Source organism: Macaca mulatta, chromosome 14 (genome assembly GCF_049350105.2).
Source record: "Macaca mulatta isolate MMU2019108-1 chromosome 14, T2T-MMU8v2.0, whole genome shotgun sequence".
Lineage (NCBI taxonomy): Eukaryota > Metazoa > Chordata > Mammalia > Primates > Cercopithecidae > Macaca > Macaca mulatta.
Genome location: NC_133419.1, coordinates 94,643,650 through 94,659,631, shown reverse-complemented (window position 1 = coordinate 94,659,631; position 15,982 = coordinate 94,643,650). Strand labels below are relative to the sequence as shown.

The following is a 15,982-nucleotide window of genomic DNA, read 5'->3' as shown; positions in this document are numbered from 1 at the left end:
TTCCTGGTTGAAATAAAAGGGAGCATTCTAAACAGAGTTTCTTCAAAATAGAAAAAGGTTGCTCTGTGTGTAGAGCTCTCTATCTCCAGGGAGCCTTGTGTCTTGTTTAGCATTATCACTTAAGCACCAAAACCTAGAACAGTTCCTGGTATATAATAGGCACACAATAAATATTTGTGAAATAGATTAACGAATTATATAAGTTCACTTCAGTATAAAGCCATATATATGTGCCCAACATCCAGCATATCATCCTGCAGGTCAGGGCGTGTCCCTGTACATTCCTCAGGCCACCATCAATGCCACCGTCAAAGAAGACATCCTGCTCTCCGTTGAGTACTCCTGTCACGGAGTGCCCACCATCGAATGGACGTATTCGTCCAACTGGGGAACGCAGAAGATCGTGGAGTGGAAACCAGGGACTCAGGCCAACATCTCCCAAAGCCACAAGGACAGAGTCTGCACCTTCGACAACGGCTCCATCCAGCTCTTCAGTGTGGGAGTGAGGGATTCCGGCTACTATGTCATCACCGTGACGGAACGCCTGGGGAGCAACCAGTTTGGCACCATCGTGCTGCACGTCTCTGGTAAGACATCCCCTGGCCCCGGGCACCCCTCTGAACGGTGAGTGTGTGGGAGGTCGATTTCACAATATTAAAAGAAATGTTGTATTCCCCCTTCCCTCACCCTCACTCCATAGAGATCCTCTATGAAGACCTGCACTTTGTCGCTGTCCTCCTTGCTTTTCTCGCTGCTGTGGCCGCAGTGTTAATCAGCCTCATGTGGGTTTGTAATAAGTGTGCATATAAATTTCAGAGGAAGAGAAGACACAAACTCAAAGGTAACTCCCTGGGCCTTGTGATAATCCATGAGTGGTTTTGAGGCCAGAGGTGGCATGTGTTACCTTGTTCTCACCAAGAAAGCGCTATGGGGCTTGATTTCCAACTCATTGACTTGTCTTTGCTTTACAGAAAGCACAACTGAGGAGATTGAGCTGGAAGATGTTGAGTGTTAGCCAAGGCTGGGCCTAACTGCATTCCTACCTCAAGAGGAAACTATTCTCCAACAAAAAGAGCAAGCACAGCTATTATACCCATTGTGTGTGGTCCTGTTGCAGCCCGCTCCTGACAGGACAGCAGGAGATTAACAACATTGACTGCATGGAGTTGAGGACTGTGGATGAACAAAGCTAGTTTTAGGACTCACGCCAAGTTCAAGGAGAAGAGTGATTGAGGCCTTGAACCAGGAGCTTTGCTTGGCTGCAGCGTCACAGCCATGCTGACCCATAACCAATGGGCAAGTGCACGCGTTGGCTGCTTGTTCACGACACTCACTCTGGCGTGCAGGATGGCCTGTTGTCAGAGTCCCTGTATCAGAGGCCAGAGGATTTCCAGATGGGTGTGCAGCCAGCATTAGAACATGCTTTCTGTGCTCCTATCTGCTCTGCAACTGCTGTGCCTACCAGTCCCCCATCTGGTATCCCACAAGCAAGCATGATTGTGGGAGCTATGGTGAGAAAACCTGAGGCTTTCAGACAATCTGCTGCCTCAGAGCAGAGGTGAAGAGACTGGGGGTGGGGGTTGGTGCTGTTGTGCTGCAGTGAGCTGCTCAGAGGTGAGGCCCGGTGGCTGGGAGTTTTATGGGGGAGGAGCTCAGTGGACTCCTGAGAGGCCAGCTTTGCATACAAGGAATAGAGAGAAAATTATCTTTCTCTTCCTCCCTCATTCCAACATTAATTGGATTTTCCCTCCCATGGCTCAAATTTAGGCCATTGGAAGTAAAACAACAGCTCATCTCTGCTATGGGCAGCACCTGGCCTCCTGAAGCACTGGATGCCACCTGTGTGAAAGCTGAGCTTGCACAGTGGGTGATGCAGCTGGAAAATCAGTCATCTCGGGCTTTGGATCTGTCCCCCTCAGTCACTAACGCTTCACGTCTCAAGTCAGGCCCTTGCCCTCTCCTACCTGAGGAACGCTTGGCCTTTGCCTACCTCACAGTCAGGGTATCAAGAGAAGCCCACAGTACGCACAGAGTTCTCTGAGCAACTTATGAAAAGCATGAGGCTTCTTCAAGGATCTGGAAAGCTATACTGGAAAATGCTATTCTGAGTATTAGAAATTGATAAAATCACCTAAGGTCTTGGGGCTCCAGGTGAGATTGAGGACTGGACCACAGCTGGCTGTGGCCATTATTCCCTCAGGTTGTTGGTCACCATGTCCACCTGTTTCTCCATCCCAACTTCCATTTGACAAGCTCTAAATGGAGGCATGGATTTATCTTCCATTCTCTTCTCTCTCCAATATTCATAGCTACAGACCAAAAGTACCACCCCATGATGATGTGTTCCTAGTGCTCAGCTACAAAGTCACCCATGCAAAGGTTAAGAAGTGCTAGAACATTCCTTTCTCTTCTCCCTCCTTTCAGGTCTCCAATGTCCATATCTTCTCTATGTCCTATGTGGCAGAGATGGATTTGCTTGGATAAGTTACAACCCTTTCCCTCAATACTGAATCCAGAGTTGTGGGAAGGGATCTCTCAGAATATTCAGACAGGAACTGTCAGTATCCAGAGCAGGACTCCCATAGCACTGCTTGATTCAAAAGGCGAGAGCAGTTGGTCTACACAACAGATGTGTAGCTCTAGCACCTGACAGGTAGAAGATACCCTCAAGGCGCCTCCTGTAGACACACGTGTAAACTCACACACTGTGCCCTTTCCCCGTGCAGCAGTCAAAGGAACCAGGCCCTGGGCCAGGACAGTTTCCAGTGCTATGAAGAAACGAGGTGAGGAGTATCCAAGGGGCTCAAGGATAATCTGCTGATTTCTTTCTCATCTTTCACACAGAGAGGCCACCAGCAGGAAAGCAGTAGGAGCTGGGTGGCTGCTGGGGGCAGCATGTCCTCTTCCACACTACCTGCCTTTGAGAACTCTGCTCTTCCACTTGTCCGAAGTCAGGGCTGGCAATCTTCATAATCAAAGGGGAGTTGGAAAAGAACACCACTGAGAGGCCTCCACGGCAGATGTCAATTAAATTGCCCCACAAAATCTCATGAGAGTTTATTCACATCAGTAGTGTGGGAAGTTACAATTTTTTTTTAAAAAAAAGCTTCTTTCCTTGGCTTTCCATTTCTTTGAAGAAAGGGTTTCTTTTGAATTTTTAAAGCTCTGCCATCCTGAACATTCCTGTGGAAAGTTTTAAAATCCAAAGCCTGAGGTTTTTGTTTATTTTTTAAATAAATAAAAATCACAGAGATTAGCTAGTGTAAATGTTAAGCTATAAATTATGTTTCAAACTGTGAAAAAAAAAAGTGTTTTAAAGAATGAATGAAATAAAACCTGAAAATAACGTCCTCATCCTTTGTGTGTGTGCCTGCTCCTGCCGAAAAATCAGAGGCTCTGGGTGCTGTGTCCTGTTAAGCTGAGCATAAACAAAACCCTTAATCACAGCCAGGTCTGGCACATATTTTAAGTGACAATGCAACTAATTACACTGGTTCTAACAGTAAACATTATTTAGCAATTCAGAAAAACTACACCTTATCAGCACCACCATTCTCCCCCAATTGTAGCTACAAGACCAATTTGAAATTTATGCTTTCAGAATATTAACTGCAATTCAATAGCGTTCTTCCTGCTTCTGGAATGGGCCAAAAGTAGGAAGTGACAATTGTACCACTTGTTCAGCAGTGGGTAAGACACCCTACAGAACACACATGCTTTATCAACAGACTGTCCTTTCAGAGGTTATGATCTTAGAACCCCAAAAGGTATATATTGTACTTTCTCATTTCATGGTGTTGCGGGTATGCAAGGAGAGCTCATGTCCTCTGAAGGCCACGGAAGATGGTAAATACCTGAGAGCACTTTGTGCTTACTCTGATTTGAAGCAATACCTCACAAAGGTGAGAAGCAAAAGCAGTGAGAGAGAAGGTTATCAGGGTATCTTGCCCCAGGCAAGAATGCAGAGACAAACCCTCTAATTCCGAAGAGTTGGGTAAGTGTAACAAGGGATTGAGAAGAGATGGCAGAATAGAATGCTGGAGAGGTAACCAGGACAAAGGAGCCAAATATGATAGGGTGAATCCCCAGGGACGTGATTCACATGCTGCCTCCTTGACAACACTGGAGAGGATACTGGGGGAAGTGGAAACTTGTCTCACCGGCATCAGTTTTTACATATCCAGCATAAGTTTCTTCTGCCCAGTTTCCAGGGAAGCATCAGACACATCCATAGCTTACTAAAAGCAGAGCAAATCCTTGTGATCACTGTTAGCACATCTATCCCCAACTCAATTCCCATTAATGGTGTGAGTTGCCAGTGTTTGCATCTCTCTGAATCCACCCAACCTGGCTGTCAGCTTTTCCAATTCTTGAGAACATTTCCACTGCCCTTTAAAAATTAAGTGGGTATTTTTGGTTTGGCTTACAGAGGTGATAAATCCTTCTTTAAAATTCAAATGCCACTAAAGTCTATGTATATTAAAGTATCTTTGGCTAGAGTTAATTAACAAAAACTAAATAAAGTAAAAGATCTCTCTCCTTCCCTCAATCCAGAGGAAACAACAGTCAAACTTGGTGTGTATCCTTCTAGACTTGCTTATGCATATATGAACATATCTGTGTATATATATGCCAAATATACATATTTAACCTATTTTCTTTATAGTCAAATGGGATTCTATCATATATATTACCCTACAACTCACCAGTCTTTCCTTAATGTGTCTTGGGCATTATTTCATGTCTACCTATTCTAAAACTTCATTCTTCTTGCCTACACAATGCAGTCCATAGTATGAATACACTATTAATTGGTTTTTTTTACAGAGCTTTGCTCTTGTCACTGAGGTTGGAGTGCAGTGGTGCCATCTTAGCTCACTGCAACCTCCGCCTCCCAGGTTCAAGCAATTCTCCTGCCTCAGCCTCCCAAGTAGCTAGGATTACAGGCGTGCACCACCATGCCTGGCTAATTTTTGTATTTTAGTAAAGACAGGGTTTCACTATGTTGGTCAGGCTGGTCTCGAACTCCTGACCTCAGGTAATCAGCCTGCCTCAGCCTCCCAAAGGGTGGGGATTACAGGCATGAGCCACCGTGCCTGGCTGGGTATTTTTGAACACACTGTAATTGTTTGTTCACTGAAAAATCACTTTTTATTTCAAATGATATAAACAAAAATCATCTTAGGCAAACTTACTATTGTATCAGGCCAGTTCCTTCAACCAAGATGGCTTCTGCCTGTTAAGTAATGCATTCAATTCTATGTCCTGTGAATCTCTTGGTCTTTTAGGGAATTCAATGTTCCACGATTTCGGTGGGTTTTACCGAGAATTGGTAGAAGATTTTTTGGAGATTGAGTATTGGTGGGAGAGAGGGTATTGATAATGTAAAATAAATCTAAAGTTTTAGTGTTAGATTTGGTTTTATAAAGTAACATTATCAAACCAAACTGGGGTCTGCTCACCTGGCACAGCAAAGCCAAGCACTGACGTTGGGACTGCAGCAAGAGAAATGAGGTATTTATTGTAGGGCACCGAGCAAGAACTCCAACTCCTCAATGGCTTACAGGTAAGGGTTTTAAAGGTGGGGAGGCAAGGCCAGGTACAATGGTTCACACCTGTAATCCTAGCACTTTGGGAGGCCAAGGTGAGAGTATCCCTTGAGCTGGTTTGAGACCAGCCTGGCCAACATAGTGAGACCCTGACTCTACAAAATATTTTTTAAAATTAGACAGATGTGTTGGTGCATACCTGTAGTCCCAGCTACTTGAGAGGCTGAGGCAGGAGGATTACTTGAACCCAGGAGGTTGAGGATGCAATGAGCAGCTGATTGCACTACTGCACTCTAGCTTGGGTAACAGAGCAAGACCCTGTCTCAAAAAACAAAAACAAGAAACCCCCCAAAAACCCACAAAGGTGGAGAGGCAGAGGTTACAGGCAAAGTCATAAATCAATACATGGAGGAGGCTGTACATTCGTTTGATCTAAAAGGTGGGATATCTCGAAGCAGGGCCCAACAGGTCATAGGTGGATTCAAAGATTTTCTGATTTGCAATTGGCTAAGAAGCTTTGTCTAAAATTTGGGTCAAAGAAAAGAATGTTAGCTCCAGCTCACAGGCTTGACCTCCTCCAGGCCCCTCAGGAAGAAATTCAGAACAAAGAACAGCAGTGCAAGTTGTCCTTGCTTATCTGAGGCCCACATGACAGCAAATCCACTTGGTGGGGATCTGAGATTCTGAAAACAACTCAGGGTCATATTTTAAGATGTTATCTTTAGTTTCTATAGGGAACCAAGCATCTGGACTCTTAACTTCCTTGGCAATTGTTTTAAGTTACTATTATCTTCTTGCTTATCAAGTTGCTTGTTTATATCTCAGGACTACCCCGGAAATTCCCTCGAAGGAATTCAAGATTTTCCTTAATTTTCATGCTCAGGGCGCCCACAGGCCTTTAAGAAGGGGTTCCTGCTCCATCTCACACACACACACCTAGGTTAAATTCCTTTGATATTACAGGCTCGTGCTTGTCCAGGTAGTTCTGTCCATAAAAATATTTTTCCCTCGGGTGCCTCATGTTCTGAATGGATTTTTTTCCAACTAAACAAAGTGGACTTACTAAATAATTTAGTTGCCCCTGTTTTTATTCATCAGCAATATCTAAGGAGGCCAGGCGTGGTGTCTCATACCTGTAATCCCAGCATTTAAGGGCCAATTACAATTCCAGATCAACATGAGATAATCAGGTTATCCCTCTGATTTGATGGTATTCCAGCAAAGAAATCTGATGAAAAGCACTCAATATCTTCACCATATATAAAACATCATGCAAATGTGAATACATGACATTCTGAAATGCTTTCTCCTAATAAATACAGCTGGTATCTCAACCATTTTTTCTAATTGGCTTGACTCTTAGAAGCACACTTGCTTAATGCTTTATATTTACGTAGCACTTTAGAATTTAACATTTATTACCAACCTTATTGAAACTTCTCAACCACCACTGAGGTTAGTAGAGGAGGCATCTCTATCTTCATTTATATATAAGGAAACAGATTCACAGAGAAACGTCGCCAAGTTCATACAGCAAGCCAGTAGTAGAGCCAAGATTCAAACACAGCTCCTTGCCAACCTATCAATACTTGTTTAGGGGCTAACTGGTTTTCTTCAAACTGTCTCCCAAGTTTCCACAGCACATCCTTCAAACTCCAGGAAATTCAGGTTAAAACATTAAACTAGAAAATGTAAATAAACATAAGGCAGAAGAATTGCTACCACAGCAACTAAGCTACCATTTTCCCACATTTGCTTTAGTTTCTACAGTTCTTTAGGTGGGTACTGGCTATTCACTACAGCGATGTGACCAAACAGGGAAAGTAAGATATGAAGACCGTAAAGTCTTCAGTTATCCCAGTCTACTCAGACGGGGTTTAAAAGAACAGATGGTAGTATCTGCACATGTATTCTCAGCCATTCTACTCAAAGTGTGGTCCTGGTCCATAAATTGTTACTGATTCATGACAAGCAGAGAAATACAAAATAAAGCATTCAGAAATGTTTATATTTGCGGGGCTTGGGCGCTGTGGCTCATGCCTGTAATCCCAGCACTTTGGGAGGTCAAGGGCGGATCACTTGAGGCCAGGAGTTCAAGACCAGCCTGGCCAATATGGCAAAACCCTGTCTCTATCAAAAATACAAAAATTAGACGGGCATGGTGGCACACACCTGTAATCCCAGTTACTTGGGAGGCTGAGGCATGAGAATCACTTGAACTGAGGAGGCAGAGGTTGCAGTGAGCCAAGACAGTGCCGCTGCACTCCAGCCTAGGTGACAGAGTGAGACTCTGTCTTTAAATTTTAATATTTGATGCAATTTAATTAGGTTATAATCAAATAAATGGGGCTTTTATTTTGTATCATTTCAAAATTTCATTTTAGGAATTCATTTTTATTAGTTTACCAAAGTATCAATCTACAATGGTAGAAGTTTACATAAACAAAAACTGGTCATTCAGCAAAAGTCTCAGACTCACTCTACTAGTGTGAGCCTTCGAAATCACATAAAAGACTCCTCATGTGAACGGAATTGTACAGATTAGCCTATTGGCCAAAGCAAATTTTGTGGGCAACAATAACTTTTGAAGCACTCAAGATTTTTAAATAACCGCAAATTCATACCAATTATTTTAATTTCCATGGATAGAAAGATGCAAGATCTTGATCAGAAGGGGAAAAAAGCACAAAGTTGTTCTATCATGGCCCACAAGCTCCATTTTTCTTTAATGAAAACACGGTGGAGAAATACAAAGGAATTGTATTACTGCACAGTCATCTTACAAATTGTTAAAGCAGGATGTCTGTTTTAAAAATTGAAAGACTTACTTATAAGGAGACCTCACCTATATGATATTACTTTCAGTGGTACCAAAAGGTTTATAAGCCTAAATCTATCTCACATTAATGGGCACACTTTAGGCACTATTTCCAAGAAGTGCAAACCTGTTCCTTGGAAAAGATAATCCACTAATGCATTAGTTTTTTTCCTTTGAAAAAGCAGAGAGCTAATGGAAAGGCCTTAATTGGAGAAAGCAATCCAGGGCTGCTGGGTGGAGGCTGGAGAATCCCAGGTGGAAGACTGGGCATGAGCCATGCACTAGGTGTCTCAAGTGATGAAGTCATTCAAGCGGGAGAACAGACCAAAAAATCTTGATGCCCTAAAGAGATAATCTGCCTCCTATGCCTTCAGCTGTCCTTTCTGAGGATGTTCTTAAATTACCTATGTAAGTTAGACCCAGGCAAGCTTAAAGCAGACAACGGGAGGTTAGAGAGTAGAGAGTTTAGAGAGTAGGCTGGGCATGGTGGCTCACACCTGTAATCCTAGCACTTTGGGAGGCAGAGGCAGGTGGATCACTTGAGCCGAGTTGGAAACCAGCCTGGGCAACATGGAAAAACCCTGTCTCTACAAAAAATACAAAAATTAGCCAGGCATGGTGGTGCATGTGTGTGGTCCCAGCTACTCGGAAGGCTGAGACAGGAGGATCACCTAAGCCCGGGAGGTCAAGACTGCAGTGAGCCATGATCACACCACTGCACTCCAGACTGGGCTACAGAGTGAAATCCATCTAAAAAAAAAAACAGTTTAGGAAGTATTTGGGGGAAGAAAAAGTATTTGGAGATTTTTTAAACCACACACTTTATGTGATGTCCACATCAAAGAAGGAATATTAAAAAGCAAATAGAAACGCTTAAGTTAGTAATATTTTAAACTGCATGAAAAACATATTATTTTACATCTTGTCATACTGTATATACAACTGTACATAAACTTCTGCATTTCAAAGCACTTGTCATTTATAAAGCGAAAAGTTTCAAAGTGCTAAATAAACATTTCCTAATTATTGTTTTTAAAAACAGCACTCCTTTGCAAGTTATCTCTTCTTTGTACTTATAGTTGATCTGCAAACATTTCATGTCAAAGTTTCTGGAAACTTCTTTAGGAAACATCTGGAAAAAATCATAGTAGACAAGGGCTAAGTGCAGACATAAGCAGCTCCATTTTATAAACAAAGTTTCGACCTTCCATTTTATTCCACTGAACTTCTTTGAATGGCCCACGAAGATGACTCCATTTGTTATCTTGTAAAACATCACTTTTTGGAAGGTCTTTACATTGGTTACGAGGAAACTGAACCATAATCTTGCTGCCACTTTCAGGTCCGTTACGAACTGTGGAGAAAAACCAAAATATCAATACACTCTAGTTTACCAAACTAGAAATAACAAGGATAAATCCCACAACTTCATTCTACTGTGAATACAAAAACTTTGTCTGCCAACTTAAACATTCTTGTTAAAAAGTGCTTTTTCAGTTTCAACATGCAAGAAAAAAAAATTCTAACTTCTATATAAGAGGATAGTATAAATATTCAGGAGTTATTATTTGTACCACAAAGATTAAGCAAGATGAGTTTTGACCTAGGAATGTCAAATGTCCTCTATAATTTCAGGAAATCATCTTTTTGTTTATTTCCACATGCAGCACTGAAAAACATACAAAGCTTTTTTTGGGAGGCGGTTAAAAACAAGGTCTCACTATGTTGCCAGGGCTGGTCTCAAACTCCTGGGCTCAAGCAATCCTCCCACCTCAGCCTCCCAAAGTGCTGGGATTAGAGGCGTGAGCCACCACATGTAGGACATTCACCTATTTTTTTCAATACATTCCTTTGATAATGTAATCATTCAATGAATTGTTAATACATGCCTAATATGTAATGAAACCTCAACCACTTAAAATCAGGACCGAAAGGGATGAAGGAAAGATTATTCTGAATTAAGAATTTCAGGTTTTAATGAGGTTTTAACTATTACTTGGGAAAGAAGAAAAGGGTATTTTTAAATTCCTAGCAATCAAGATCCAGCAATGACCAAGCTTGCGAACTCACAAGCTGTGATCCTGTGGGGAAATATTTCTAACTACCCACTCTTTCAAATATAGTCATGAGCTGCGTAACATTTCAGTCAACTGCTTTTGTTGTGTTACAACTGTCTAGAGTATTCAGTACAGTAACATGCTATACAGGTTTGTAGACTAGGAGCAACAGGCTATGCCATGAAGCCTAGATGTGTATGTAGTAGGCTGTACCATCGAGGGCTGTGTAAGTGCATTCTATTATCACACAATGAAATCCTCTAACAAGACATTTCTCAGAACCTGTCCCTGTCGCTATGCAACACGACTATATTTTTAAAGTAGTCAGAGCAGATATTAGAAATGAAGATCACCCTAAAATCGTAAGTGCTTCAAATGTAAATTTAAGCTATGTAATACTCATGCAAGTGCCTATTACGGTGCCTACGCGTAGAAGGTGCTTAATAAAATACTTCTCCTCGGCCAGGTGCGGTGGCTCATGCCTGTAATCCCAGCACTTTGGGAGGCCGAGGTGGGCGGATCATCTGAGGTTAGGAGTTCGAGACCAGCCTGGCCAACATGGCAAAACGCTGCCTCTACTAAAAATACAAAAATTAGTCAGGTGTGATGATGGGCACCTGCAGTCCCAGCTACTCGGGAGGCTGAAGCAGGAGAATCGCTTGAAACTGGGAGGCAGAGGTTGGGGTGAGCCGAGATCACGCCACTGCACTCTAGCCTGAGCGACCGAGCAAGACTCCGTCTCAAAAATAAATAAAATAAAACAAAACAAAACAAAATACATTATTTAAAATGTTTTTATTTAAAAAATTTTAAAAGCTGTTACTATTTTTTTATGTGAAAAAAATAGTATCTTGCATTAGATACTATTAGATACTCCTCTCTCTTCCATCCCTTTACTATTTGTAGGAACAGATATTTTTCTTCCCGTGTTTACAGCAGTATATTTTTTTAAAGTTTTTATCCATTAAACTTTGGGACTGCAGGAGTAACAATGTTGATGACACTTTTCAGACTATCTCAGGAAAATGTGCTGCCAATCTAAACATTTGTTATAATTACTAGAAAGAGAAATAATAATCTCTTGCTCTGAATAATAGCTATGATCAAATAAACATTCAGTGTAAATACAACATTAACTAATTTATTGCAGAGATGAATTACTCTTACCAATATTTAATTATTAAAACTAAACGTTAAAGCCAAACTCCCAGTGGTCCCTTCTCATTCAAAGCAGCAGAAAGTACCTGAAATAGCATAGTCCCCACTCGGGGAGGCCACCGTGATGGCAGATGCATTACCAATGCTCTCTATGGGCCCAAGTCCCACATGATTACTGAAGCTCAGTACTTGCCAGCCCATAACCTTGGCGAGTTGCTGAACCGCATGTACCTGGTGCTGTGACATCTGTGAACGAAAAAGGACACTTAACTGACAACCAGCAGAGATATGTGCAGTGACCTAACATCACGACCACAAAGTAAACTTTTGTTGGGGTGCTGACTGACTAGTACTGCAACCCTATCTTAGGTCTGAGGAATCCTCCTGTGTGTAACATAAGGGGAGGGAATAAGACTCCACCTTCCACTGCAAAAGCAAAAGTTGCCTGATACTTGCTTCTCCTGCCCACTGGCAGCTTAAGCACAGACATGCGACATAAATTTGGCCAACTGAAGGCTCCTGTCTAGATCACTGAATAGAGTGCAACATTTACCCCTTCAAATCCACTGTCTACCTTATTTTCTGCCCTGGGAGGCTGACACACGTGGTTACATTAATACTTTCTTACGTCCTCTGGCTTTGGGCTGGGTTCAGGTAATGGGAGCCATCCAAAGGGAGCCAGAAGGACGGCAAGGAAGAGTGAGGTCAGGGTATTTATTCCCCTGGCATCCTCCCTGTGAGGTTGTCTAGGCTGGTTGTATCTCTTGACTGGCTGCTAGGCTTCTCAAGATGGACTGTTCTACATGACTCTCCCCGTTAGGGTTCCTGTAATCTGTCCTTCCTCTTAACTTTGGCCTAGCAATGGTGACCACTAAACCCCTGGGGCCTGGTTACCTGGTTACTACGACTAGCAGCAGGTTACCACACTATCCCTGGTGGCTCTCCTACACCCATACCTTTGTAAATAGATTTTTAGTAACTAGGCCCTCCTAAAATTATCCTCCTGAGTCTGCCACCTATTTCTTGTTAAGACTCTGACTGATACAATGGAGGCAATTTAGAATGCATTCTGTCACCAGTGCTGAAGGCAGCAGTGCTGGGACAGCATTAGTGCCATTCCCCTGGCCATGGGTCTCATATCGAGCGTTGATCCCTATCCATTGGTAAGCCTTGTTCTCTAGACCTCCCGTTGATGCTGGGACCTGCTCAATAGTGTTCTAATATATTTCTGTGTGTGTGCTTAAGGTGACCAAACCAATTTGGATGTAATTAGCCAAGAGCTGCCACACCTAACAAATGAATTTTATTTACTTGGCAGCAAAGAAGCAAATCAGTATATAAGATCATTGCTTCTGAAGTGGAAACTGTTTTTTTTTAATGTGAAAAAAAAAATAGTATCTTGCATTAACATTTCAAAAACCTACCCTTTATCTTATAATTCAGTATTTCACTGGGTCATTAAAAACTCCATGAAGAAATTAGGAAAAATGCTGTTAGATATGAAAAGAAAGCTAGAAATTTGTCTGATGTCACAAAGCAAGTTTGTCGTAATGCTGGGGCTAGAACACATCACTTTTTTTTTTTTTTTTTTTTAAAGAGATGGTATCTCGCTCTGTCACTCTGGGCTGAAGCACAGTGAGACCAATCATAGCTCACTGTAACCTCGAACACCCGGGCTCAGGCAACCCTCCTGCCTCAGCCTCCCTAACAGCTATGACTATAGTTACATACCAACACACCCACCCAATTTTCTATTTTTGTAGAGACAGGGATCTTTCTATGCTGCCCAGGCTGGTATTGAACTCCTGACCTGAAGTGATCCTCTCACTTCAGCCTCCTAAAGTGCTGGGATTATAGGCACAAACCACCATACCCAGCCTCAAACCCATCACTTTCTATACTGCCCCTTGGACTTGAGGTTAAACTACTTTATTTATTACGGATAATGGTCATTATAATTTTTTATATGATCTCCCTTTCTCTAGTTTTCTTCAGTTTCTACAACAACTCTGGAGATGTTGTAAACCTTACAGATTTTGTAAACCTTCACAAATATGACATGAGGGGAAAAAAACTTGCCAGTCTCAGAACTGGTCCTTCATCTTAAGATCAACTATGTGAAAACCTAGGACAGCTTATCAGTACTTTCAATTAATCAACAGGTTGTAAAATGTGCATTAGAAATTAAACAGAATTTAATTTCTACTGGAAAAAAATTTTCTTCTTACATAATTTATTACATTTTTAACTACTTTTTAACCAATTTGTTCTTTAAGTAGCTATGCGAAGAAGGAGGGCTTAAAACACAACCTGCAACTGTTACCTGAGACAGAAGAAAATCCTGTAGCTCCTGCTCCTGATACGATAGTGTGATTACTCTTCCATCTCTATGTACAACTCGAATCTGCTCAACTCCAATATTCAATTGCAGTTGAATGGACCTTTATAGACACACATACTAAAAATCAGAGATGTTCAAAATTATCTTATACAATATCATAAATAATAAACCTCAATATCAAATTAAAAATTATTATTATTATTTTTTTAGACAAAGTCTCAGTCTGTTGCCCAGGCTGGAGTGCAGTGGCACGATCTCAGCTCACTGCAACCTCCCTCTCCTGAGTTCAAGAGATTCTCCTGACTCAGCCTCTCAAGTAGCTGGGATGACAGGCACCTGCCACCACGCCCAGCTAATTTTTGTTATTTTTAGCAGAGACGGTATTTCACCATGTTGGCCAGGCTGGTCTTGAACTCCTGACCTGAAGTGATCTACCTGCCTTGGCCTCCCAAAGTGCTGGGATTACAGGCCTGAGCCCCCGTACCCGGCCAAAAAGAAAACGTTTTAATAACCCACACCAACATCCATAGAGGAGATGCAGGGGTCTTCCTAGGTTCAACTAAACAGACTCACCCCAGAATACCATAGACCACACCGAGTACCAGTCTACCCAGAAGGATGTGAAGGGACCACGGCTTGCCAGCAGGCCATGCAACTGTCTATATAGCAGCAGAACACCTTTGCTGCAAGGAGAAGAGATCCACATTGGGTATATGTGGGACCTGCCCTAACAGGAGCCATAAGGTCTTGTAACTACTCCATAGGCATGGTTTCCACAAGCTAAGCCCAGTTTTAAAAGTCACCACCATCCAGGGAAGTCCAAAGGCATTCCCATCAGTTATTTAAAATTTCTCCCGGTTCAGATGCATTTTACCAGTTTGATATCATTTTTACTATAAGCAATGTTGCCTAGTAATACAGATGACATCTTTCCTTAACAGGTTTCCAAGGGATTAGAGCCAGTGTTAACAAAGAGCAAATTCTCATACAGAAAGAGAAACGGTTTTGTTAACTCTTTACCTTCTCCTACTGAAAAAACTGGCAAACAAGTCAGAATATATATACTCCATTAATTTGGCTTAGGCCAAATAAAGAAACTCATACAATAGCCAGTAAATAATAAGCAGATCACTGCACTCTTCCAAAAGAACTTCTAAAATTTCAGCGTGTAATACATCCAAGAAACCTGAAATCCCCTAATAACATAGATGAACAAAATGCAGGAAAAAACAGCTTTATATCCTCTCACATTTGAAAATAGCGCTTGTTTCTTTGTTTTAAAGTAAGTATTTCACAATAAAGCATTTTGGTGATTGTCTATATAAAGTTGAAATTAAAAAAAAAAAAAAAAATAGAGGCCAGGTGCAGTGGCTCATGCCTGTAATCCCAGCATTCCGGGAGGCCGAGGCAGGTGATCACAAGGTCAAGAGATCGAGACCATCCTGGCCAACATGGTGAAATCCCACCTCTACTAAAAATACAAAAATTAGGTGGGCGTGGTGGCACACACCTTTGGTCCCAGCTATTCAGGAGGCTGAGGCAGAAGAATTGCTTGAACCCAGGAGATGGAGGTTGCAGTGAGCCAAGATCATACCACTACACTCCAATCCAATGACAGAGCAAAACTCCGTCTCAAAAAAAAAAAAAAAAAATAGACAAGGTCTTGCTATGTTGCCCAGGCTGGAGTGCAGTCGTTTTTTCCATGGTGCCATCATAGCGCACTGCATCCTTGAAATCCTGACGTTGAGTAATCCCCTCCCGCCTCAGCCTCCTGAGAGGCTGGGACTTCAGGTGTGTGCAACCTTATGCCTGGTTTAAGTTGTAATTTTGATGAACTAAAGTTTACACTGTTTTCTCAAAGAAAAACAAAACTCAAAAGGCTTAAAGATATATACATCATACATCTAACAAACATTTTACAATTATTTTCTTAAAACAAGGTGTGAAGGAACAGGGATTCTTATCACTCACTGTTGGTGAATGCATACTTGTAGCAACCAATTGAAGAACAATTTGGTAGTACTAATTAAAAATTTAAATGTCCTTATCTTTTCTTTGA

At 41.8% G+C, this 15,982-nt stretch overlaps 2 protein-coding genes across 4 annotated transcripts in view; one reads left to right on the top strand and one right to left on the bottom strand.

The window, feature by feature from the left end:
* The window catches only part of VSTM5 (V-set and transmembrane domain containing 5), a 34,285-nt gene extending 30,931 nt beyond the window's left edge, over window positions 1–3,354 (top strand). The window contains exons 2-4 of the mRNA XM_015115480.3: window positions 261–587; window positions 701–841; window positions 972–3,354. Of these exons, the coding sequence (XP_014970966.3) occupies window positions 261–587; window positions 701–841; window positions 972–1,015 (512 nt within the window). The 3' untranslated portion in view covers window positions 1,016–3,354. The remainder of the gene's footprint in view (window positions 1–260; window positions 588–700; window positions 842–971) is intronic.
* Window positions 3,355–7,922: 4,568 nt separating this feature from the next.
* Window positions 7,923–15,982, bottom strand: part of MED17 (mediator complex subunit 17) — a 30,461-nt gene continuing 22,401 nt past the window's right edge. Inside the window, exons 10-13 of one of the 3 annotated variants that reach the window (XR_013403178.1) lie at window positions 14,497–14,606; window positions 13,906–14,023; window positions 11,669–11,828; window positions 7,923–9,721 (exon numbers count right to left, since the gene is read on the bottom strand). Coding sequence is in view for 2 of the 3 variants with exons in the window: in XM_077960395.1 (XP_077816521.1) it covers window positions 9,510–9,721; window positions 11,669–11,828; window positions 13,906–14,023 (490 nt within the window). In the remaining variant the exon portion in view is untranslated. 3 annotated transcript variants of the gene reach the window in all.